Below are 27,684 nucleotides of genomic sequence, written 5' to 3'. Positions count from 1 at the left end.
TAGTTTTTCATAGGTGGAGGATAAGATAGAGGCCAAAATCCACAGCTGGGCATTTTGCAAAAAACAGGTCAGTTTTCTTTGATGTGTCCATGTTGTGTTTTGGGGCATTTCCTGTTGTGGCCACTAGGCCTACCCACAAAAGTGGGGTAGCATTTTCATCGGGATACTTGGGGGAATGCTGGGTGGAAGGAAATTTGTAGCTCCTCTTAGTTTTCATAACTTTCTGTCACCGAAATGTGAGGAACAATTGTTTTTTTGCCACATTTTGAGGTTTGCAAAGGAATCTGGGTAACAGAACCCAGTGAGAGTCCTACAAGTGACTCCATTCTGCATTTCCGTAGGTGTCTACTTTTAAAATATGCACAGGTTCGGTAGGTTTCCTTAGATGCAGGCTGAGCTAGAGGCCAAAATCCACAGCTAGGCACTTTACAAAAAACACGTCAGATTTTAATGTAAAAATGTGATGTGTCCATGTTGCGTTTCCTATCGGGGACACTAGGCGTACCTAATACAAGTGAGGTACCATTGTTTGCGCGAGACTTGGGGGAACACAGAATAGCAGAACCAGTGTTATTGCCCCTTGTCTTTCTTTATATTTTTTTCTTCCAAATGTAAGAGCATGTGTAAAAAAGACATCTATTTGAGAAATGCCCTGTAACTCACATGCTAGTATGAGGACCCCGGAATTCAGAGAGGTGCAAATAACCACAGCTTTTCAACACCTTATCTTGTGGCTATTTTGGAAACACAAAGGTTTCCTTGATACCTAATTTTCACTCTATATTTCACCAAATTATTTTCTGGATACCTGGTATGCCCATTGCAAGGTGCAGCTCCTTTATTGCCTCTTTGTACCTAGGGTTCTTGATGAATCTACATGCCCTATATATCCCCGCAACCAGAAGAGACCAGCAGACCTACCGGTATATTGCTTTTGAAAATCTGACATCGCAGGAAAAAGTTAGAGAGTAAAACTTGGAGAGAAATGGCTGTATTTTTCACCTCAATTTCAATTTTCTTTTTATTTCAGCTGTTATTGTCTGTAGGAAAACCTTGTAGGATCTACACAAATGACCCCTTGCTGAATTCAGAATTTTGTCTACTTTTTTTCAGAAATGGATAGCTGTCCGGGATCCAGCATTGGTTTCACACCCATTTCTGTCACTAACTGGAAGGAAGCTAAAAGCAAAAAAATTGAAAAAATGGGGTATGTCCCAGTAAAATGCCAAAATTCTGTTGAAAATTTTGTTTTTATGATTCAAGTGTGCCTGTTCCTCAAAGCTGAGAAAATTGTGATTTTAGCACCACAAACCCTTTGTTGATGCCATTTTCAGGGTAAAAAACACATGCTTTCTTCTGCTGCCCTTTTCCCCATTTTTATTAAAAAAAAACATTTTTGCTGTATTTTGGCTAATTTCTTGGTCTCCTCCGGGAGAACCCACAAACTCTGGGAACCTCTAGAATCCCTAGGATGTTGGACAAAAAGGACACAAATCTGACATGGGTAGCATATGTGGACAAAAAGTTAGAAGGGCCTAAGCGCAAACTGCCCTAAATAGCCAAAAAAAGGCCTGGCACTTGAGGGGGAAACGGCCTGGCAGCGAAGGGAGTAAAGTGTGTTTTTTTAAATTTTGGTTTCCATATGTTGTTAAATAACAGTGTGTGCTTAGTACATTTTAGTTTGTAGGTTCACCTTTCAGACAGAGTGACCCTTTCCACTTTCCTCAGAGAGGTGAGCAGCATTTGATTGTTTGGCATCTCATCTATACTTATGCACTTTCAAATTAATGGTGCTTCCTATTTTAATAGTTATTTGTATATAAGATAAGTTTCATAGTTTATTATTCATACATGTTGTGAAAGGTTGGTGTTCCCTTTTTAAATATAAATGTGATAGGTAAAATTATATTTTGATATTTTACTTCTTTTTTCATATATTTATTTTATATTTTTGCGGCTGATATTAAAGTTAACAATAGTTTTCCACAGTTCCATTGTATTTTTGAAAATCAATAATTTTGTTTGTTATATTTTTGTAGTTGCTACTATATTTCTAATATTTTGTATGACAATAATGTTGTTGATATTATATTCTGCATACATTTTGTACAATTTTGAGTCTTCTGTACTTAATGATTCGGAAATTATATTTTTTATCACAATTTTTTTGTTGTCAATGTTATGACATACGACCAGTCTGCTACTTCCCATCTTTGGACCTCTGAACACTTTCTAGCCTCCCCATCTTCAAGAACAGTTCAAAAGCCGTACTTTTGAGAATATCTTCTGTAGGTGTCATTGTCTAATTACTATTAACTAATAAACTGTGTAGTGGAATGTGGCATTGCACTTTATATTACATTAATATTTTGCCTACTCTCATGAAATTGCCCTAATGATGATTGTAGAATTTATTCCAAATGAATCCTCTGCTTTCCTTTAAGCCCACGGCATGTTTGTGTGTTCAGGAGTAATATTTGACAAAAGCCATCAAGTTTTCTCTTTTCCGGTGCACTTTTACGTAATCAAACATTACCATGAAAAAATTGCACCAGTAAAACAGTGAAATAACCCACAGCAAGCTGGCCAATGTGCACAAGAATGCACATTACATTAACAAAACAGAGGTATGTAGTATGGTTACATTTCTTTACTGACAATAACTGAAGAGCAAAATAACAAAACAGCATATTGTTGGCCATACGAATGCAATCAGAGTACCAGTCAGAAGGGGCAGTGAACAACTTATAAATTTTGGCACTGAATGCAGATTTGGCTGTATATGATAAAGGTATGTGTGAAGAACATTCCACTAGAATAACGATGCTTCTGCAAACTAAAAAGGTGGTTGATCATTTTGTGTTTATTACTTTGCAATGCAATTTTTAAAAATAAATTATGTTTTGTCCATGCAGCATGAAAGGAGTCACAACTGATCTGTCGCAGAAGAAGGGGTGTTATATTCATCTATATAGAAGAAAAGCAGAGAGAGAGGTGCTGGCTTTGAAGACTGGCTAAAGAAGTGTTAAATGCAGAATGTGGCCAGTAAACATTTATCCTTAACTGCTGTCAGTGGCAATTAATCATTGATACATAATGTCTTCCTGCGGCTGTGATACATTTGCTTTCTTAAATACATATTTGGAGCAATGTGTATATAAGTATGTATGTGTGTGGTATATCTATAGTGCAAACCTCCAGAAAAGCTAATGAAGCACTATAGAAGGACAAAGACAAGCATAACACCAACAACTGATAACAAAGGCAGATGGTTTGTGGACTGTTAATGCAATGTGATGTAGTGTTCTTTACAGAGCTGCGACTTCAACGTTTTAAACTGGAGCACTGTTAGTGCGGACCTGATGTTGTTCCAGATCACTGGCACATGGATGAAAATGTCTGCTGTCTTCTCGTTTCTTTTTTATACTTCTTATTCTGAAATCTGATGGTGTCCTAGCCAGAAGTGTGCTGAGAATCACCTGAGGGGATGATATTGTCTGCATGACAAGGGGTGCTGGTGGTGATGGCTTTGTAAACGACTCAGAGGAATGGAGCTCATTTATCCAGATGTATGAAAAACCGCCATTGCTTCACCTTTGCAAACAAGACCGACACCTGTGTTGCATGTACATATTTGAAACACCAGTAGATATCTAGCACAGAAGTCATCACATGTTCAGAAAACACCTTAAGATACTTCAGTGAGAATGGAACCTGATTGAACTTTCAAATGATTGCCATACAATGTGGTGGTGGGTGTTGGGGAGGGTTGAGTTCTTGCTGTTTGGCAAAATGCATCCTAATGCAGCCAAGGGTGGCACAGAGAATTTATAAAGTCAAAACACACACACTATGACAGCATAATCATTCCCACCCCAATGTATTTTGTTAATAATTAGGCTCTCATTACGAGTCTGGCAGTCTTAAAACTGCCAGACTCTCCGTGGTGGTCGGACCGCTGCAGTTGTGGCGGTCGGACCGCCACATTACGACCGTGGCAGAGCCACCACGGTCCGACCGCCAACACTGCCAGGTTGCTGCCAGTCGACAGCCTGGCGGTCTCACCCTGGGGATTACGACTCCCCAGTAAGCCAGCCTTTTCATGGACAACCATGGAAAGGCTGGCGGAATGCCGAATTACGGGCAGTGGAATGCACAGCAGGTGCTGCTGCACCCGCTGCACTGCCACATTGCTGCAGGCTCAATTATGACGTCCATGTTAAAGCCCTGTTTACCGCTCAGCTGGTAGGTGGAAATGCTGTTTCCGCCTGCCGGCCCAGAGGGAAACTTGTAATAGGGCCAGCGGTGTTCTGGCCACACTGGCGGTCAGATGGTAGTACGAGTTTGGGGTAGCACAGCTCACAATGAGGGCCTTAATCTCCTCTCTCAACTATCATTGTTGTAAGGATGCTGATTGATAAATTGATAGATAGCAATTGCTAAATAACTCTCCTACGTCACCTCCCAAAACAAAATAAGCTGACTGCCCTGAATGCAAGAATGTAACGTAGTTCCGTTTTTTAGTCTCTAATATTCTGTGCAAGGAAGATAGGTTTTAAATGACCTTTTCAGAATAAAAAAAAGTGCTGTGTGCTCTGCAGTGAAACTTCATCACAAAGGCAAGTAGCATTCACTAACAGATGTTTTTTTCATTTCTGGGAAGGCAACTAAATTGTGTACAGTGTCCAACCTTAATCTAATTAAAACATAAGGATGCTAAATATTGGTTACCTAGCTCAAATAAGGTTGGCATCCATCATAAAACTCTTTAGACATATATGAAATAACAGTATGTTTTCTAGCTTCTTCACGCATCGTGTTTCTCTGTTTGTAACTCTGGAAGGAATCATTGATAATACTCTTCTCTAGGGAAATGTTTTTTGGGGAATCGTATGTAACTTATAAATTAAACAACTGATTTAACAATCTATTTTAAGAAAGCCATGGAATTCTTAGAGCGTAGTCTAGGGCTAGACAGTCATGAAAAATGGATTACGTAAAACCAGTTTCAGTTTTTACCCAAATAGACTGTCAAAGCAAAAGTGGTCTCACTGACAGTGAACTTTCCATGAAATTCAACTCAACCTCCTTATGAACCATAAAAGATAAGGAAGAGGCAGACATACTTAGCAGGCACCTGAGGAATGAGTTCTGTTCTACCTGATGACAGTTGCAAGGAGAGTAACCTCGCAGGCTCCCACCAAAACTGACAGTAGACAACCCTCTCGCCTTATCTATTTTGACCATTTCCCTGACTGGTCTGCTTCCAATTTTACATGCAAATCTGAAGATTCCCTCACAAATGACTCAACCTCAAGAGAGTATTTTGAACCTGTTGCGCTCATGATCCATGACTGCTAAATAGAATCCCTAAATAGCAAAATTAACTCTTGCAAAAGTTGAACCTCCAATAAAGAAGGACCTACAGTTTCCTCCCACAAACCATATTATAAGTTTTTGTCTTGTTAATCTTCATTTTCCTGGGTTCTACGAAATGCCCAAAGGGAGCCATCAGTTTCTGCAAGCCAATGGGTGTCCTTGATAACAGGACTGCATCATCAGCATACAGTAAAACAGATACAGGATGTCTGGTTAACGTAGGTGCGTTGGCCTGCAGTGTCCGGATGGTATCATCCAGCCCATTAATAAAAAGTGAAAACAGGAATGGTGCTAATACACACCCCTGTCTAATTCCCCTCTTAATCTCAAACGGAGGGAGCATTCCCCATTCGGGCCATACCAAACCACTGAAGAGAGGTTCAATTGTGCAAGAAAACTAACTATATCCCTAGGATCTCCCATAGCTATTAACGTGGACCAGAGAATAAAGTGGTCTACCTGATCAAAAGCACTGCTTAGGTCGGTGAAGCATAAATAAAGGGACCCCTCCTTAGCTTTGGTATACTTCCCTATAAGTGTTTCAAGACTGATACATTGCTCCACCATTCCCAGCCCTTTCCTGAAACCATATTGAACCTTTGTTATACTAGAATTTCCCTCAGCCCACTCCTTCAGTCTACACAAGAGGAACTTACCCATTAATTTGGCTGATGAATCCAAGAGAGAGGTGGGACAATAGCATTTATTTCCCTTTTTTTTTAAATAGGGACTATAATCGATGCAGCGGAAGAGAGATAGAATAAATGCTCAACAGCTGTATTAATTACCCTGGTCAAAATGGAGCCCCACAGTTCTCTCGGAGCCTTAAATACATCAACAGGTACCCCATCTGGTCCTGGTGCCTTCCCCGCCCGGCCCTAGTATCTATTGCATACAAAACATCCTCCAGGGTAATCTACAATGAAGTCTGAGTTTTAAGCAATTCTCTCATGCCCCTATCTGATAACTCATCCTCCAATTGGGAATCAAAAATCATTGAAAAATGGTTAACTTATGCTTCACAAGGGAAAAAAGAGGTACGTTCTGGTAATGAGTCATCCCTTAAGAATGGGGCATTCACTATACTTCAAAACAGTGCATTATCTTTTCCCTCTGCAGCCTTGGCCATATTTGACCATGCATCCTCCTGTAATACCCTCTTCCTTGCTACAGGTGCCTGCTTATAGCTCTTACGTAGATACTTTATAACCATGTAATCCCTAGGGGAACTGTGGAGGGTATCCCTTAACACTTTGGATGCCTGGGTACATGAATGTTCGAACCATCCCTGTTTTTGCATATTACCTGGGCATTGGGGTTGTATAAGTAATGAACTAAACAACCTGGTAATCTGCTTGAAAGCATCCAATACCCTGTCATAGTCCACTTCCCTGCCTAAGCAATAGCTAAACTTATCTGATTTCATTGTTACCAGGTCCTGCAAGACTCTACTTGGGTTGAATCCTGACCGCTTAAATCTAATACCGTTAGGCATAACAGGCCTGACATTTGTAACACATGCACCTCCTTTGGATTCTTGGGCCTGGATTGTCAAGTATACTACTAACGGATTATGGTTACTCACCGCTGTCGGTATGATATTGACATAACTAACCAGGTTCCTGGCAGGATGGGAGACCAAAGCATGGTCAGTAACAAACTGTGCATCTCTGCCAGTGAATGAGGCAATGGGTTCACTGCGCCCCCACAACTACTTTTCAAAAGTGTAAGGTTGTACTTAAAAATTAAGGAACTCCGTGCTTTCCCATAGTCAGAATGCACATAATGCAATATTACAAAACCCCTCAACATTGATTATACCACACAGCTACTTTGCCAGGAGGGGGCATTTCTGAATATTAAAATCACCTACACAGAGAGTAACATACTTAGAATGAATTGACCGTAAAAGGACATCCATCGCTGCATCTAATACATACACAGCATTACTATGGGTGGAATCAAAAACATTATAAAAATTACCATAATTAAGTCAGGGCCATATTTACGTGACAGTCAGAGGAGCTGAGCCTAAGAAAGAACAGATATTGCCTTCCTATTAGTGACAGATAGCACATTCGAAAATAAAATCTGTAAGCCCCCTTTGGCCCGGGCTGCTGCCAATGAGGTCGCCCCAAAGAAAAAACAAAGTAAACCCCTCGATATGTATTGGGTCAACACACAAGGCCTCCTGGATACAAATTATGTCAGAATCTGCATTAATATGGTGCCAATCCGGGAAAGCCAGCTAGCATTGGAGCAGGCAGACACTCAACGTAGTGAAATTATATACCCCTTCATGGCCATAACAGGCAACTTCCAGGAACACGTTAGGGGGCTTAACTTATTCACATTGCTCAATGTAGTTAATTTGTGAAGTTCAGTAGGAACGGAATCAACAGAAGTAGGCACACTAATAGAATCTGACCAAAGCTGCCCCATTTCCTATCCCTCTCATTTGACCCCACAGCTACCCATACCACTCAATGGTTCCTTGATAGCACCAAGTCACTCTCCTGTATATAGACTCAATATCTGGAATTTATTAGACAGGGAAATGGTGGAAGGGGATAGACAATAAATAGCAGGCTGTTGATTATGTATTTGATCAGAAGGTATCTCTGAGGCTCGACACAAATGGCAGTAGAAGTAGCCCAGGGGAAAAAGTGCAATGTTCCTACCAAAAGGAATGAGTGACGCCAGTCTTTTCAAAGATTCGCCCGCTTGGCTAGGTTGTTTAAAGTTAATGACAATACAGTCACCCTTAAAGTCCTTTTTCTCAGGACCAATTCATCTTACTTTCCTTGTCATCAAAATCTGGTCAGCGTTGGCGGTTGTAAAAATAAACTTGGAATGCAACTAATGAAGAACTTTTTTCCTTAACTGGGCTGGGGTTTCAGTAGCACCAGGGGTAAAAGGTGGAACACTGACCGTTAATGCCACAGAAGGGCAACAAGCAGGTCGTAGATGGATGGCTACTACATTTGACACCCCCTTGTTGCCATTTCTTCCCTCATTCCCTGCCACCTGTTGATGGCTGCCATGAAGGGGTTCAGACCATTCATCATAATTTACCCTCTGCATCCTTCTACCAGACAAAGTTAACTGGGGCTCGGGCTGTCTGGGCAATATCGGATCCCTCTGAATGACATAACTCACCTAAGGCACATGACCTCCGGGAAGTATTGGTGGCACTATGCAGGAGCTGTTTAGTTTTGCTACTGTATGTGATGTTATCCTTAATGCAGCACAAGCATGAGTTCCAATTGTAGGGTACGTCGCTCTGCTCATCAATAGAAGCAGACCTAAGACCTTGGACACCTGAAGCTAATGAAACTTTAATGTCGTTAAGGCCTTGTGCGATAGCTCTCCAAGCATAATATCTCTAACTTTGACAATGAAGTCCTCCATAAACTGGGCTTGCCACAACGGTTGACAGACTGCCCCCCCTACTAGCTAGGTTAGTGAGCTGCTCCTCGGGTGGGGGGACCTTTCTCCCATCTATTTGAATTCCTCTGTCTCCGCAGGCCTGTTCCGTGCAGTGCGTTTAGGCCCTTTGGGTACCGAGGAGGATACGGTGTGCCTCTCTTTGAGGTGTACAGCCATGGGAGAATCAATAATTTGGGGTCAGCGCCCAATCAAGTCACAAAAGGCACCACTGTGGGCAGCATTAGGTGAGCAAACACCAGTAGTGGCAGATGAGGTTGCAGTTATCATCCCTGAATCCATGCCAATTCAATCTAAGTTGAGATAACCCCCATAGCCCTCTGCAACATTCTATTGAAGTAGTTTTGACGGGGGCGACAAGGTCGACGACCCATCAACGCCTTTTCTTTTGCCCATATTGTATTGTGATAGAAAATTAGAGCTCACCAATGGCCTCACTGATGGCCCATACGGTCAAAGATTTAAAGGCCAAAGCTTCAAAAGGGGGGGCATACAGGCTCATCACAATTCTACTTGTTCTGTTAATACAGCATGGTAGTGGTCTGCTCTAAAAACAGTAGTGTACACTTAATCACTGTATGTCAAGTACAAATACAAGTCCAATCCCAACCGCTGATCACCAGTGTTGGAAATGGGGTCTTTGGTTCGCAGTCAGGTTACCCCCCTGTCCAAGCAAGGACCCTCACGCTAGTCAGGGTAAAGGAGAATCACACTCAGTTAACCCCCGCTCACCCCCTTGGTGGCTTGGCACAAGCAGGCAGGCTTAACTTCAGGAGCAAGGTGTAAAGTATTTGTAACAACACTCACTAACTCTGTGAAAACACTACAAAATGAGACAACACAGGTTTAGACAAATAGGTAATATTTATCTAAACAAATCAAGACCAAAATGACAAAATTAAAACATACACAAGTCAAGTTATGAATTTTTAAAGAATAAGAGTCTTAAATCCTTTAGAATACAGTGAGAACACTGTTAGTGTGAAAAAGTATCTGTGTTGCATCAAAATAACACCGCACGGGCGAGTGTGCATCAGAAAAGGCGAGCAATACGTTGATTTCTCACTTGCAAGAATGTGCATTGTTCCTCCTCCGGTCGGGTCGGCGTGCGTCGTTTTTCCTCTCCGCAAAACAGTGATGCATCAATCCAGACAGACACCTTGGGTCTGTGCAGGCTTTGCGTTGTTTTTCCACACCCAGATATGTGGCATTAAAAATCCGGTTGCACGGTATCACAAAACCACTCTGCGTGGGGTTTGCGTCGTTATCAGCCTTCGTTAGCGGGTGTTGTGCATCGTTTCTCCAGTTGCGTTGCGTCGATCTTCCAGCCGCGATGCAGGTGGAGCTTTGATTTCAGCCGCGAAGCCGGCAGCGCGTCGTTTCTCAGCCGCATCACGGAAGGTGCATCAAAAATTTCGCTGCACAGCAGTCTGTGCGTGGATTTTCAGTCTTTGTCTACCAGCTTCACCTTTCAAGAGCTCAGAACCTGGATAGGGCACCAGTGGTCAGGGCAGGAGTCTCAGCAAAGAGTCCAGGTGCTGGTAGGGGAAGTCTTTGATGGCCAGGACTTTGATCAGCCTTTGATCAGAACAGGGGAAAGCTCAGTCCAAGCCCTTGGAGATTCTTCTAAAGCAGGAATATACCACAAAGGCAAGTCTTTTGCCCCTTTCACAGGTGGAAGCAGCAACTGCAGGATAGCTCCACAAAGCACAATCACAGGCAGGGCAGCACTTCTCCTCAGCGCTTCAGCTCTTCTCCCTGGCAGACGTTCCTCTTGATTCCAGAAGTGATCTAATTTCCAGGGGTTTGGGTGCTCTTCTAATACCCCTTTCTGCCTTTGAAGTAGTCCTACTTCAAAGGAAAGTCTCTCTTGTTTGTGAGATCCTGCCTTGCCCAGGCCAGACCCCAGACACACACCAGGGGGTTGGAGACTGCATTGTGTGAGAGCAGGCACAGCCCTTTCAAGTGTGAGTGACCACTCCTTCCCTCCCTCCTAGCACAGATGGCTCATCAGGATATGCAGGCTACACCCCAGCTCCCTTTGTGTCACTGTCTAGAGAGAGGTGCAAACAGCCCAACTGTCAAACTAACCCAGGCAGGGAATCCACAAACAGGCAGAGTCACAGAATGGTTTAAACGAGAAAATGCCTACTTTCTAGATGTGGCATTTTCAAACACACAATCTCAAAACCATCTTTACTAAAAGATGCATTTTTAAATTTTGAGTTCAGAGACCCCAAACTCCACAAGTCTACCCACTCCCAAAGGGAATCTATGCTTTAATCATATTTAAAGGCAGCACCCATGTTAACCTTTGAGAGAGACAGGCCTTGCAACAGTGAAAAACGAATTTGGCAGTATTTCACTGTCAGACACATAAAACACATTAGTATATGTCCTACCTTAAACATACACTGCACCCTGCCCATGGGGCTACCTAAGGCCTACCTAATGGGTGTCTTACATGTAAGAAAAGGGAAGGTTTAGGCCTGGCAAGTGGGTAGACTTGCCAAGTCGAATTGGCAGTTTAAAACTGCACACACAGACACTGCAGTGACAGGTCTGAGACATGTTTACAGGGCTACTAATGTGGGTGGCATAACCGGTGCTACAGGCCCACTAGTACCATTTGATTTACAGGCCCTGGGCACCTCTAGTGCACTGTACTAGGGACGTACCAGTAAATCAAATATGCCAATCAATGAAATCCAATTACATATACATTTTACATAGGAGAACTTGCACTTGAGCACTGAATAGTAGTGGTAAAGTGCCCAGAGTAACAAAAACAGCAAGAACAGAGTCCAGCACACATCAACAACCTGGGAAACAGTGACAAAAAGCTAGAGGAGACTAGGCCAAGGATGCCAAGTCTAACACTGCTCAAATATTACAATTTTGAAGATGCACCTTTAAAACAAGGTTTAAAATGCAGTCAACCATACAGAGGTATAGGCAAAGATGAGACAACAGCAGGGAAGACAGAGGAGTGCTGCTCACCCCACTTTTATGTAAGTAACTGATGTTAGCAGGGTGGCCCAGCCCAGCTTCATCCGGCTGCGGACAGGTCCACTCTTTGTCTGGGCGCACCCCAGGGTGAGACCCACACTGCAGGAAGCAGGTCACCCTCTCGGGCCCTTTTCCATATCAGCCCCGCCCCTGTCAGGGCATGATGTAGCTGGGGGTCGAAGTCCCACCCCAGCAGAAGTCTGGCAAGTCAGTGCCGGCAGGGAACCAGTTCATTAGAGACCTGCACTGCGGGAAGTAGGTCACACTTTTGAAAGCGTTTCTGTGTCAGCCCCACCTGGCTGCAGGAAGCAGATTGCTCTTTGAGCTTAGTTCCAGATCAGCCACGCCACTCCTGGGTGTGATGGAGCTGGGGGTTTTACACTCAATATTGGTGCATAATTACTTTTAAGAAGCACCACATCAGTTTAACTCACATGCATTTGTCTTACCTGATGGTCAAATTTATAGACATAGACTCTTCCTTCTTCTCCTTTTATATGATAGAAAGGGGCCCCAATGAGAAGGTAGTCTGTCAAACCATCCATGTCTACATCCAAAGGGCAGAGCTCAGATCCAAAGTATGACCCCACCTAAAAACAGAAAAGTCTAATTTTAGTGGCTGCAATGTCTTCATCTGTCAGAAGCGCAGTCAGTCACCCATCACATAAATCAACGAATCAGACAGAAAAGGCCTACCAGGCTGTGGTTCAATGTTTGGTACCATGCACTGAAAGATGCATACCACTTCTGAAAGCCTGATGCTAGGGAACCCAGGGCAGATGGAGAACACATTACACATAATTTATTTATCTAGCCCCCACCATTCTCTATGGGAAGTAGCGCCACTGGTAAAATGATGGTGCAGTAAACACAGAGCTCTTTTGTGATGTATGGACTACCTGCACCCAGTTAATTGTAACTCCCCATTTCTAGTAATCCCTCCCATTCCAGGTCCCTTTGGGCTACCTAAAAATCAGTCTGTTACTACATTGCACACACAACATACAGAGGCCTAGCAAGAGTGTCATGAGCTCTTCAGCAAGCAAGGAAAATGCCCCTCACTGCTAGTTTGGTAGCATGATATCGTAATAATCAAGAATCAATGGTTCCCTCAGGTCTCTGGCCACAGGGTCACTGCACCTGCTGCTCTGACTGTATGGGGTTAGATAAGATGGATAATATTCCCTGGTTACGGCATATAAAGCAGGCTCTGTTGCAGTTGGGTCAGACAGTGGGGGAGCTATGGTCCCATCTAGAGGACATTATAGGAAACTCTAAAAGGGATATAAAAGAGCATGTGCTTGAGTTTGGTCTTGGGAAGAGGGCTCAAGCAGACCTCCGTAAAGTGTTAGTGAGACAGTATGCAGTATTGAATGATCATTGTGGCTGTACCCAGTATCTTGTGGAAATTACTAACATACAGCCCGCCTCTGCAACACCCTTTCTAAAACCTGTGATATTAAGAAAGATTTCATCTCCGCTGAGCAACAACAATAGAAATCTAGAGAAACTAAAAGAAAAACTCTATTGTCGAGTTAATCCTGGAGTCTCCTCCCCTTCCTAATGACTCCCATGCACTTTAGTAGTAACACCTGTGAATGGTAGAGCTACTTAAGCAACCTTCTGAAAACCCTTCGACCAAGTTGTCTACCACAGAGCTGTAGATCAAAAACTTCCCATTATATAATTCCCCTCCTTATCTTCACCCTAACTCAAAGGAATTAGCTACATTCTCTCCTCTGTAGATTCTTCACATAACTACATCCTGTCCTACATGGATGTAGGTTTTTGATCATACACGAGTCACAATTAGAAGCCTTATAGTCTCTGTAGCATTCATGCTATACATTTGTTAGTGGATGATAATATGTATCCACTTCCTGTGATTCCTTTATGGTCAAGGGCCGTGTGATGTCACTTCCTGTGAAGTTAGGTGGAGGAGTCACGTATCTTCGATCTTTTTTGTTGTCTATGGCTAGCTGGAGAGAGTACGTGTGCCCAGGCTGTCCTCCCCACCAGAAGTAATACAAAACGACATGAATTTGCATTGTTGCATATTGTAGCTGCAGACACATTGAACTTAACAAATACATTACTGGCATATGATGCAGTTTTTAAATTGTGTCCGCTCGGACCTTCTTCTGCCAAGGCTCCTGGGCCTGACATTTACAAGTTTTCGCTGAGAACATTCTGTAAACTGCATTAGTGCCAGGCAAACATGTTCTTTGTCTCACTTATTTGCCAGTCTTCTTCACATTCTACAGTGTTCGGAAACGTAGTTCTGAAAAAATGGGTTTACAAACTCCACCAATTTCCAGCACATTCCAAACAAGTTACAGGAGAAGAACCAATACCCCTGCTGTTAACATTTACTAACCTCATCATAAAATGTCCTGATAAATGTCCCATATTAGGGCCGGACAGGCCTTTTTTGCCACCCTGGGAGCCCCTGAAGGCTGGGTTTGGAGAAGGGGGCTACTCCTGGTGCCTCTCACTCTCCACGGCTCCCTGAGCTTAACTGCCGCAGAGGCTTCAAGAGAGAGGGAAACAGAGAGAGGGAGGGAGAGGGTAGAGAGAAAGCAATAGGAGAGGGAGAAAAGAGAGAGGACAGGAGAGAAAGAGAATTCATGGATGGAAAGAGAGGGATTGTGCGAGGGGGTCAATGGAGAGGAGTTTGTTTGAGCATTTTGCCAGGGCTGCTTTGGTTCGCCAGTCCGGCCCTGCCCCATTACATACTACACTCCCCGGGAGCTCCTCCTGGTTGCACCCAGCAAGCGCACAGCCCGACCCACAGTGAAGAGAGCTAGGGCTTTTTACGCTGTGTCCTCTGCTCCTGCCATGCTAGTAGCCGGCCTCTCTGACACACTGTGACTTTATGGAAGTGATGCCAGTGTCCCTCAAATTATGGGGTGTAAATCACCTGTTCCCCTGGAAATCGGCGGATGAGATGGTAGGAGTGAACGTCCTTTTCAAATACCAGCACTTTCCCTGTGTTGCTGTGCCGAGGCGCTCCCGAAACATACAGTGGTTCTTTATTCTTCGGCCTCCCTTGCATTAAAGCCAGGGAGTATCCTGGAAAACAAGAGCCCAGGAAATAAACATTCACAAACGTGATAACAGTCTGAAGAATAACCTGAACAGTGATTTAAATGTGCATTCTAGGACTGCAGAATCATCTCTTTACAACTCCTAAAGTTACCACTAACTTTCTAGTGCAGAAAAGCAAGGCATTTAGGGACTGATTATGCATACTCAAAAATAATATAACATCGTCCAGTGTTGTGCAATTATGAGTTACTGGGAGGAAAGTACAAAACAGACACCTTTAGTTATTTGAGGCTTCAGTTTTCTTCCAAACTGGACTGGAAAAGTCAGAGGGATATTTGTGCATTCAATATGGCCAGGAACAATGAAAGTTTTATGAGATTTGCCTTCAAGGTAGGTGTTAAGCGCACGGCGCGGCTGCTTACTCTTTATAACGCTAAAACAATTTTGTCAGCTGTGTATGGCTCGGGTATCTGGGCTATAGAAGAACAAGTGTGTCCTACAAAAAACAGAAAATATGTTTCGAAGGAGAATCTTAGCTGAACCCTGTTCTACCCCGTGTAGGAGGCTGGCCTGGCTTGTAGTGAGTACCAAGGGGTACTTACACCTTGCACCAGGTCCAGGTATCCCTTATTAGTGTAGAAGAGGTGTCTAGCAGCTTAGGCTGATAGAAAAGGTAGCTTAGCAGAGCAGCTTAGGCTTAACTAGGAGGCGTGTAAAGCTCCTACTATACCACTGGTGTCATATGCACAATATCATAAGAAAACACAATACACAGATATACTAAAAATAAAGGTACTTTATTTTTACGACAATATGCCAAAAGTATCTCAGTGAGTGCCCTCAGTATGAGGATAGCAAATATACACCAGATATATGTACACAATACCAAAAATATGCAGTAATAGCAATAGAAAGCAATGCAAGCAATGTACAGTCACAATAGATTGCAATGAGAGCACATAGGTACAGGGGCAACACAAACCATATACTCTAGAAGTGGAATGCGAACCACGAATGGACCCCAAACCTATGTGACCTTGTAGAGGGTCGCTGGGACTGTAAGAAAACAGTGAGGGTTAGAAAAATAGCCCACCCCAAGACCCTGAAAAGTTGGTGCAAAGTGCACCTAAGTTACCAAGAGAGCACAGAAGTCGTGATAGGGGAATTCTGCAAGGAAGACCAACACCAGCAATGCAACAACAATGGATTTCCTGACGAGAGAACCTGTGGAACATGGGGACCAAGTCCAAGAGTCACACTCAAGTCGGGAGTGGGCAGGTGCCCAGGAAATGCCCGCTGTGGGTGCAAAGAAGCTGCCACCGGATGGTAGAAGCTGAGGATTCTGCAAGAACTAAGAGGACTAGGAACTTCCCCTTTGGAGGATGGATGTCCCACGTCGTGAAGAAGCTTTCAGAGGTGTTTCCGTGCAGAAAGACCTCAAACAAGCCTTGCTAGCTGCAAGGGTTGCGGTTAGGGTTTTTGGATGCTGCTGTAGCCCAGGAGGGACCAGGATGTCGCCAATTGCGTGAGGAGACAGAGGGGGCATCCAGCAAGACAAAGAGCCCACTCAGAAGCAAGCAGCACCCATAGAAGTGCCGGAACAGGCACTACAAAGAGGAGTGAACTGGAGCTCACCCAAAGTCACAAAAGAAGGTCCCACGACGCCGGAAGACAACTCAGGAGGTCGTGCACTGCAGGTTAGAGTGTCGGGGACCCAGGCTTGGCTGTGCACAAAGGAAATCCTGGAAGAGTGCACAGGAGCCGGAGCAGCTGCAAATCACGCTGTACCCAGCAATGCAGTCTAGCCTGGGGAGGCAAGGACTTACCTCCACCAAACTTGGACTGAAGAGTCACTGGACTGTGGGAGTCACTTGGACAGAGTTGCTGAGTTCCAGGGACCTCGCTCGTCATGCTGAGAGGAGACCCAGAGGACCAGTGATGCAGTCTTTTGGTGCCTGCGGTTGCAGGGGGAAGATTCCGTCGACCCACGGGAGATTTCTTCTGAGCTTCTAGTGCAGAGAGGAGGCAGACTACCCCCACAGCATGCACCACCAGGAAAACAGTTGAGAAGGCGGCCGGATCAGCATTACAAGGTCGCAGTAGTCGTCTTTGCTACTTTGTTGCAGTTTTGCAGGCTTCCAGAGCAGTCAGCGGTCGATTCCTTGGCAAAAGGTGAAGAGAGAGATGCAGAGGAACTCTGATGAGCTCTTGCATTCGTTATCTAGAGAATTCCCCAAAGCAGAGACCCTAAATAGCCAGAAAAGGAGGTTTGGCTACTTAGGAAGGAGGATAGGCTAGCAACACAGGTAAGAGCCTATCAGAAGGAGTCTCTGACGTCACCTGCTGGCACTGGCCACTCAGAGCAGTCCAGTGTGCCAGCAGCACCTCTGTTTCCAAGATGGCAGAGGTCTGGAGCACACTGGAGGAGCTCTGGGCACCTCCCAGGGGAGGTGCAGGTCAGGGGTGTGGTCACTCCCCTTTCCTTTGTCCAGTTTCACGCCAGAGCAGGGCTGGGGGATCCCTGAACCGGTGTAGACTGGCTTATGCAGAGATGGGCACCATCTGTGCCCATCAAAGCATTTCCAGAGGCTGGGGGAGGCTACTCCTCCCCAGCCCTGACACCTTTTTTCCAAAGGGAGAGGGTGTAACACCCTCTCTCTGAGGAAGTCCTTTGTTCTGCCTTCCTGGGCCAAGCCTGGCTGGACCCCAGGAGGGCAGAAACCTGTCTGAGGGGTTGGCAGCAGCAGCAGCTGCAGTGAAACCCCGGGAAAGGCAGTTTGGCAGTACCCGGGTCTGTGCTAGAGACTCGGGGGATCATGGAATTGTCTCCCCAATGCCAGAATTCATGATCTTAGACATGTTACATGGCCATGTTCGGAGTTACCATTGTGACGCTATACATATGTAGTGACATATGTGTAGTGCACGTGTGTAATGGTGTCCCCGCACTCACAAAGTCCGGGGAATTTGCCCTGAACAATGTGGGGGCACCTTGGCTAGTGCCAGGGTGCCCACACACTAAGTAACATAGCACCCAACCTTTACCAGGTAAAGGTTAGACATATAGGTGACTTATAAGTTACTTAAGTGCAGTGGTAAATGGCTGTGAAATAACGTGGACGTTATTTCACTCAGGCTGCAATGGCAGTCCTGTGTAAGAATTGTCAGAGCTCCCTATGGGTGGCAAAAGAAATGCTGCAGCCTATAGGGATCTCCTGGAACCCCAATACCCTTGGTACCTCAGTACCATATACTAGGGAATTATAAGGGTGTTCCAGTATGCCAATGTAAATTGGTGAAATTTACATTGTTAGTGACAATTTGGAAAGAAATGAGAGAGCATAACCACTGAGGTTCTGGTTAGCAGAGCCTCAGTGAGACAGTTAGTCGTAACACAGGTAACACATACAGGGCACACTTATGAGCACTGGGGCCCTGGCTGGCAGGGTCCCAGTGACACATACAACTAAAACAACATATATACAGTGAAATATGGGGGTAACATGCCAGGCAAGCTGGTACTTTCCTACACCCCGGAATCTATTATTCACTGGGATTTGTGTGTTGATTTTATTTTAGACATTTTGGAAACTGAATCCCTCCTAATATGGCGATCAATTTGACCCAAGCAAGAAACCAGTTTTGCCTGATCTGTTATTAAGGACTGTATGGGGTTAGATAAGATGTATAAAATTCCCTGGTTATGGCACATAAAGCAGGTCCTGTTGGGGTTGGGTCAGACAGAGGGGGAGCTATGGTCACATCCGGAGGATATTATAAGATACTCTAAAAAGGATATAAAAGAGCATGTGCTTGAGTTTGGTCTTGGGAAGAGGGCAGACCTCCATAAAGTGTTAGTGAGATGGTATACAGTTTTGAATGATCATTGTGGCTGTACTCAGTTTCTTACAGAAATTACTAACATACAGCATAGGTTTCTCTTAACTCTCTTCCGCCTCTTCACCTTTCATTGCATGACTGCATTCCCTAGAAATGAAGGTTGGGGAGCTATTACTTGAAAACGCCCATATGATAATAGGTCAGAGCAGACAACTCAGCGCTTAGGGCCTAATTGAGACTGGCGATCACTAGACTGCCAGATTTGTGGTAGCAGTCTGGACTGCCGCTGCTGTGGCAGTCGAACCGCCACATTACGTCCCGCCGTCTCTGCAGGGATAGGTGATCCTGACAGGCTGACGGCGAGTGCAAGTTGCAATGAGCCAGGGCGGAGCTGCATGCTCCGCCGCCCTGCTGATTCCAACTTGGTTCTCTGCCAACCTTTTCATGGTGGCTTCACCGTCATGAAAAAGCTGGTGGAGAACAGATGCAGGGGGGCACAGGGGGGCCCCTGCACTGACCATGGCCATGGCATGGGCAGTGTAGGGGTCCCCCTGCCCAGCATCCTCGTAATGCCAACTGTCTGCTGTGCAGAAAGTGCGCATTACGAGGGTGCTGATGTCCCCTGCGGACAGCAGTATTCCCTCTGGGCTGACGGCTGGAAATCTTGGTTTCCGCCCGTCAGCCCAGCAGGAAAGTCATAATGGGTCCGGTGGGGAGTTTACCACTACAATGGCTGCCAACCTGTTGGGAGTTTGGCAGGCGGTTGTTCCCGTAGGCCAAACTCGTAATCAGGGCCATAGTACTTTTTTGTAGGTTTTACATAGCTCCCAGAAAAACTTTTCTTACACCCTTTTTTTACAAGAAATAATTTTCTTCCATCGGGTGACATTTAGACAAATATATGAATTAGAGGATATGGGACTGTGCTACAGAGTTGCCTCATTTCTTTCATCCGTTAGAGCACTTTTAGATGACTCAGGGAAGGCAATTAAATAGAATGGTTCGATTCTTTACTATGCATGCCTGTGTGTCTCCTGATTTGAAGAATCTCAAATGTTTTAAGAGTCATATTTTAAGAGTGTTTCAAGATCACACTTAATTTTAATAGTATTTGCGAATTTGGTGTGATCTTCTTTTGACTTGATATGAGGCTTTTATGGTTCATATAACATGTACTGAATAAAGTGTTCTGAATAAACGAGTTAAAACCCATGCAATGGGGAATTACCACTTGGACTGGATTTAACACCCCCCCAGCCAGAGAAAGAGAAGAGAAGGGATGGTGTTTCAATATTTGGGAAAAAAGTTCCAGGAATACCAGCCCGATCGGAGTCAGACAGAGTGGAATTCCATGTGGTAATTCTACTTAACCTGGCTCATAATCAAGTTCTATGTGTGTGTGACAGGACTGACATATCTGTGCAGTAGAATTTTAAAGGCACAATAAGTAATAGTTGTAAAAATATATATATATCATTTCACTATGATTTTGATTCACCAGCAATAAATGAGGATATAGACCAAGACAGAATTCCATTAAAGCACACAATACACACACAAATGCTTTGAATAACTATTCACCACATGTCAGCAGCATACACTATTTTATGGCCATATTGTGTTCTTTTTTTTAAAGGTCAAATATTTTTATTAAGTTTTGTATAAACAATACATTACATAAAAAGGGTATGCAATTTACATAAATGAATAATAAAGTAAAAAATAAAATTACAAAAGGTAATAAAAAGAAAGTTACCAATATCTTCAGTGAGTCATCAAACATTCAGGCCCTCATTGTGACTTTGGTGGGCGGCGGAGGCCGCCCGCAAAAGTCCCACGTTGGGACGACCTCATATGCGGCCGTCCCTCTGTGGTACCTACTAGGAGTTTCCTGGTGGGACAGTGGGCGGAAACAACATTTCCATGGCGGTCTAGACCACTGTGGATGCAGCAGTCTGACTGCCACGTAACAATCCTGGCAGTCAGACAGCCAGCTCCGCCAGGATCTTGGATCCCTGCAGTATGGCGGTGGCAGAGATCCTAATCACGCTGCCCTGGGGATTATGATCTCCTTCTCTGCCAGTCTTTTCATGGCGTTACACCACCATGAAAATGCTGGTGGAGAACAGGTGCAGGAGGCCACAGGGGCCCCCCTGCACTGCCCATGCACTTGGCATGGGCTGTGTAGGGGCCCCCCTGCCCAGCACCATTGCAATGATTTGCTCGCTACAGCATTGGTCAATGCTTCACAGCTGAGTTGTCTCATTAAGTAAATTCTTCACAAGCCTAGATGCAGAAACAAGCTTCACGCTGATCTGCACAGAAATACATTATTTAAGTATACCTGTACTGCAATCAGTATTTCAGGCTGATCTGCACAGCTGAATATTCGTGTTAAGCCGATTTTTACCAGCAGTGATGCAGACACAAGTTTAAAGTTGATTCTCACAGCTAATTTTACTGGTGCTGTCAGTGTTTCATGCTGATCTGCACAGCTGAACCTTTGCAGAGTAAGCTAATATTACCAGCAGTGATGCAAACACAAAAGATTCAGGCTGATCTGCACATCTGAATACTTATATTAAGGCACATTTTAACAGCAGTGAAGTGCACCCCAGATACCTTAGCACCCATGTTGGACCTGGCTCTTTTTGCAGGGTCATCCCCAATCTTTTTGCCTCCTTCCTACTATTTTTTCTGACCTGTTTTTGTTGGCTTTAGGACTCTGGGCCCTTTACCACTGCTAACCAGTGCTAAAGTGCATATGCTCTCTGTGTAAATTGTAGTACTAATTGGTTTATCCATGACTGGCCTATTTGATTTCCTAGTAAGTCCCTAGTAAAGTGCACTAGTGGTGCTCAGGGCCTGTAAATCAAATCCTACTAGTGGGCCTGCAGCACTGGTTGTGCCACCCACATGAGTAGCCCTGTAAACATGGCTCAGACCTGCCACTGCAGTGTCTGTAAATGCAGTTTTAAACTGCCAATCAGACTTGGCAAGTGTACCCACTTGCCAGGCCTAGACCTTCCCTTTTTATACATGTAAGGCATCCCTAAGTTAGGCCCTAGGTAGCCCCATGGGCAGGATGCAGTGTATGTTAAAGGTGTGATATGTACTTGTGTGGTTTTACATGCCCTAACAGTGAAATACTGCTAAATTCAATTTTCACTGTTGCAAGACCTATCTCTCTCATAAGTTAACATGGGAACAGCCTTTAAATGTTATTAAAGTGCAGATTCCCTTTGAGAGCAAGTAGAAATTTAGAGTTTGGGGTCTCTGAACTCACAATTTAAAAATATATCTGTTAGTGCATTTGTTTTTTAGATTGTTAGTTTGAAAATGCCACTTTTAGAAAGTAGGCATTTTCTTGCTTAAACCGTCCTGTGACTGTTTGTGGATTCCCTGTCTGGGTCAGTTTGACAGTTGGGCTGTCTGCAAATGTCCTGTAGACATTGACACAAAGGGAGCTGGAGTGTAGCCTGCATATCCTGATGAGCCATCTGTGCTAGAGTGGAGGGAAGAGTGGTCACTTACACCTGAATGGGCTGTGCCTGTCCTCACACAATGCAGTCTCCAGCCCCCTGGTGTGTTTCTGGGGCCTGAACTGGGCAAGGCAGGATCTTGTGAACAACAGAGACTTTCCTTTGAAAGCCTACTTCAAAGGCAGAAAGACGTATAAGTATTGGACGCAAAACTCCTGAAAATTAGATTACTTCAAGGATTCAAGAGGAACCTTTGCCTGGAGAAGAGCTGAGGAGAAGTGCTGCTCTGGCCTGTGCTGTGCTGAGCTATCCTGCAGTTGCTGCTTCTTCTTGTGCAATGGGACAGAGTCTGGACTTTGTTTTGCATTTCTGCTTGAGAAGTATGTCCAAGGGCTTGGAGTAGAGAATGCCTCCTGTTTTGAAGCCTCAGGGACAGAAAGGGCTTCACCACCCAGTTCTGAGTCTGCCTGGTGTGAACTCTAGCTTACCAGAGGGTGCCATTCCAGTTCCTGGGCCCCGGAAGTGAATTTCTGGAGAAAAACATGTCTAACGATGCTGGACGATAGCGTGTGACTTTGCAAAGGATGCCGCTGCCCTGAACCGCGAAACCCACCTGCCCGAGGCGGTAGACCTCGCAGAAGTGCGACGACCCCGACCACTGTGTATGTTTTGCATCGCCGCAGCTGCTGATCCCACCTGAATTTGCTGACTTCGGGTTGTCGTAAGTCCGATGTCTGTGACATCTGATGCCATCGCAGCGCCTGTTGCCCTGTGACATCATCGTGACCCCGTGAGGTCACCCTTCAGCCTCGTGACTTCGCTGGACTTCTTGCCTGCCAGAACCAACAGACCGGCTTAGCAACTGACACCGCATCGGATCTAGTGACACTTCGCTGCCGGACTCCGTGCACCAACCTGTTTTCTACTTGTTTGCTAAGATACCGTACCTAGGGGTCGAACGACTCCGTAAATGGCGCCATTGGTGTTGCATTGTAGGAAAAGACTCCGTTACGACGCCGCTTAATACCAACTTGCAGCATTTGTGCCTCTAGGCACTATTTTTGTGCTTTTAAGTGCTAAATTCATATTTTAACTGTGTGTTGTGGATTTTTATCATATTTGGTCTTGTTAATTAAGATAAAATAATAACTATTTTTCTAAACCTGTGTTGTGTCAGTTTGTAGTGGTTCACTCTGTTGTTTGTACAAATACTTAACACATTATCTCTGAAGTTAAGCCTACCTGCACTTGCCAAGCTACCAAGGGGGTGAGCGGGGGTTAACTGAGTGTGATTCTCATTTTGCCCTGACTAGAGTGAGGGTCCTTGCTTGGACAGGGGTTAACCTGACTGCCAACCAAAGACATAATTTCTAACAACTTGTTTAATTTGTTTAGACACTTTAACAGCTGAACCAGTAATTATTACACACACACACACACACACACACACACACACATATACATTTTTTGAACCAGTATTGTGTGTATTGCAATTAAGCAGCCTGTTACACCTCCTCCCTCATTCTTGGAATCATCAGATGAACCAAGTGAACCACTAGTAAAGGGCGGGGGGTTGATGCGTTCGAGAAATTTCTATGGGCCATTGGGGCCTCAAGGTTCAGGGCTGAATGAAAAAAATGTTTGCTCTTGCATTCATTATGTTTTGAGATAGGTCTATTTTTAAGCATCTGCCAGAAACACCACAAAACTGAGGTTGATGACATGCATGAATACACACAAGCAGTAAGTAAACTCAAGCTACATTTTGATAAACAGCCCAGTTTAGTGGTTTTAAGGAACAAATTCTTCAAAAGGAAACAAAGTGCAGAGAAAGATGATATTTCAGCATTGCGTAGGTTGATTGCTGAGTGTCAATTTAACAATTTTACTAATCAACTTATCAGAGATGATCAGTTTGTGTGTCACTGTAAGGACACAAAATGTAGGCAGAAATTGCTAACATTAGGAAGTCCTTCTTGATAAAACTGCAACATTGCAAAAAGTAGTGAAATCTCCCAAATTTTAGTAAAGGTACTTGATGATAAACCTGTTGATGCAGTGAGTGTGATAAAAGTGAGAACGTTTTGTCAATCAGCTACATAGAATAAAAAAATTGAGGTATCCAAAGTGGTCATGCCAACCACAAACACTAACAATGTTTCAGGTGTGGAAATCCTCTTCATGTTAAAGGTAGCAAATGTCCTGCTGCTAATGTCATGTGCAATTACTGTAAAAAGATCGGACATTTTGTGAAAGTGTGTCTTAAAAAAAAGGAACATCTAAAATCTATTGCCTGTGTAGTTAAATCAGAGTCTGATTCTGATATAGATTTGAATAGTATGAGTGATATGGTGGTTGTGGTTTGAGCTGATATCATAGTAGGGGAGGAACTACAGGTTGGTCATTCTAGTTTCTGTGCAGAACCTGTGGCAGATATTCAAGTAGGGGACAAAACATTGCAATTGTTGGTAGATGCTGGAGCTCAAATCACCATGATCACACAACGTCTATTCACTGACACATTGGGTGACAAGTCTTTACTGCCTCCAGACAGGTCTCCAGTCTTTTATGAAGGGCAGAAAACAAAATTACTACGGTATTTCTAAGATGTTATGCAATTCAAAGGGAGAAAAAATAAGGGAAAGGTTTATGTGGCTGTGAAAGCTCTGAATATATTGGGCTGGTTTCATCAAGGGCTGTTTGGAATGATCCCCAAACCAGGAGCCAAAGAACAAGTTTTGGCTGTGGATTGTGACAACACTGAGGTTGACTGGAGCAAAACATTCCTACTATGTTTGGTGATGAGATGGGTAGTATAAGTGGTTTCAAACATGATATAATAGTAAAAGAGAGGGATTTGCTGATTAAACATAAGGTCAAAAGTGTTCCTTCCAGTGTCAGATAGGATCTCGAAAAATAACTCAAATCTCTTTGTGAGAAGGGTATAATTGAGCTGACCAAGTCCTCACTCTGGCTTTCACCTATAGTTGTCACACCCAAGAAATGTGGTCAATTGCATGTTTTTGTGTAGAACGCAGATCATTGAGTAAAGAGATTTGGATGGATGCTCAATTCTTTCCCAAGATTTCTGATCTATTTGCTAGTACTGTGGGGTCCACTGTCTTTTCTAAACTTGATCTTGCAAGTGCCTATCAATGGGTAGAGCTCCATCCATGTTCAAGGCATTTTACTACTTTTATTTCTCACGTTGGCACCTTTCAGTTTTGAAGGATGCCATCTGGCCTTGCTTCAGCAGCCTCTGTTTTCGAGAGAATTATGGATAACATGTTAAAGCATATTGAGGGAGTTCTGGTTTTCCAGGATGATGTGTTGGTGTTTGCCAAGGATGCCTAGTCTCACAATGTGGTACTCCAAAAGATTTTGCAGATTTTCATTGATCATGGAGCCGTTTTAAAGCAAGAAAAGTGCAAGTTTTTATGTAGTGAAGTTGAATATCTTGGTCATGTCATTTAAAAAAAAGGGCTTGAACCCCAACCTGGCCTTGCAGACTTTAGGTCATTTCTTGGTCTCTGTGAGTTCTACGTGCAGTTTCTTTTGCCAGCAAGGGTAGATTTATCAGTGATTTGTTGAAAAAAGGACAGATCTTTTGGAAGACAATGTTGAGGACTGTTTTGTAGCTTCTTTAGATATGTTATGATGTAGTTCCTGTTGAATGACAAGGTCAAGGTTTTGACAGTTCAGACAATTGCTGGCAGCAGAGGGTTTACTGTAGTTTTGTCCTGTGACACAATGTAGCTCATTCAGTAGTAATAAACTTACCTCAAACTTCATGTCTCATGCTAAATTACTACAAAATATCATGTCAAACTTCCTTATAATGGTAAGTACAAAAATATTAAAATACATTGTTTCCCACCAATATTGTTAAATAACATAGAGAAATAGTGCTTACATATATATATATGTGTAAAAAGAAGAAATGTCCTGACAAGTGTGTTGTGGCGCACTTATTTCTCCGGTGGTGCTGGTTAAAGGCAGGACGTCCGTATTACAAAAGAAGGGATTTCTCTTTCTGCTTTGTCAAGAGAAAAGCCGCACTCCGTCCGTTCAACAAGATCCGGTGTGACCAAAACGCGTCAGGGGATTCCTGTCTTGTTTGTTTGTAATCTCACGAATGGAATAAAAGTTTAATTAGTATTTGCACAACGACGGAGTGCGGCTTTTCTCTTGACAAAGCAGAAAGAGAAATCCCTTCTCTTATATATATATATATATATATATATATATATCTATCTATATATATATATATAGTTTCAAGAGTAAACCTTAAATACGTAAATATATACCATTAAAATTATGTTATTACATAAACCTCACTAATATTTAATACTATAAAAACTTATAAAACACACATACTTATATATGTGTAAGTTTAAATAAACATATAGATAAAGTAACACAATTGTTAAACATAAATGTTTGCATTATATACATTTTTTCATTCTTTAAATTTACCACTGTGACAAATACATGTGTGTGTGTTTTACTTGTTTCATAAAAAATATTAGTAATTCACTTACAAAACCTTAAACAAATTACAAAACAAATCAAAATAATAAAAAAACACAATTTACAAAGAAAATTATGAACATTTTTAAACCACTAAAAATATACACCCATACAATTAAAATTACAATTATGAACAAACAATGATAATTAACATATTTAACCAAAACTAGGAAATGTTATATTTCCTATTCCCACTCTTGTCTCTGCAACTGTAGAGAAAGCAGTGGACGTCTGAGGAGTAAGATGTACTATTCCCACTCCAGTCTGTGCAACAGTAGGGAAAGTGTTGTACTTTGGAGGGGGTAAATTTACTATTCACATTCCAGTCTGTGCAACACTAGGGAAAGTGGTGGACTTTGGAGGAGTAAGATTTACTATTCTCACTTAAGTCTAAGCAACAGTAGGCAAACTACTTCACTTCAAACACAGTACATATTTGAATAACCCTATTCATTTAGAAAAAATATAAAACACTTAGGCCCACATTTTGAGATTGGTGGTAAATGCCCATACCACTGCGGTGACGGTCACCAAAAGACTGTCACCGCGGCTAACGTTGATCTGCCAAATTATGACCACAGCTGGATTTCTGCCACAAGAACGGCAGAAATCCGGCTGTGGCCATACTGGCGGATGGTGTTAAGGTGGCGCTTCTACCCCTAGCAGCGCCATGCCAGTAGACTGTCGCCAGCCGTATTATGACAAATAATACGCCTGTTGGTGTACTGCTGGTGGGCGCTGCAGGCGGTAGCAGCGCCCCGTCCCGTCCCCTGCCGGAAGACCCCCTGGATGCAGGTAAGTTGGGTTTCTGACAGGGGGCGGGGTGTAGGGTGTTGTGGGTGTGTGTGCATGAATGTGTGAGTGTGTGCATGAATGCAAATGTGTGTGTAGTGTTGTTTGCGTGTGTGTGTGCATGTGTGAGAATGCATGTATGAATGGAAATGTGAAT

General features: G+C 43.6%; 1 protein-coding gene across 2 annotated transcripts in view; it reads right to left on the bottom strand.

Moving 5' to 3' along the window:
* The window catches only part of ITGAE (integrin subunit alpha E), an 874,109-nt gene that overhangs the window by 308,970 nt on the left and 537,455 nt on the right, over positions 1 to 27,684 (bottom strand). For both annotated transcript variants that reach the window (XM_069226334.1, XM_069226335.1), the window contains exons 14-15: positions 14,756 to 14,907; positions 12,285 to 12,425 (exon numbers count right to left, since the gene is read on the bottom strand). In XM_069226334.1, the coding sequence (XP_069082435.1) occupies positions 12,285 to 12,425; positions 14,756 to 14,907 (293 nt within the window). The remainder of the gene's footprint in view (positions 1 to 12,284; positions 12,426 to 14,755; positions 14,908 to 27,684) is intronic.

Source organism: Pleurodeles waltl, chromosome 3_1, assembly GCF_031143425.1.
Source record: "Pleurodeles waltl isolate 20211129_DDA chromosome 3_1, aPleWal1.hap1.20221129, whole genome shotgun sequence".
Lineage (NCBI taxonomy): Eukaryota > Metazoa > Chordata > Amphibia > Caudata > Salamandridae > Pleurodeles > Pleurodeles waltl.
Note: the sequence above shows the minus strand (reverse complement) of the source record. Positions and strands in the feature narration are given on the sequence as shown.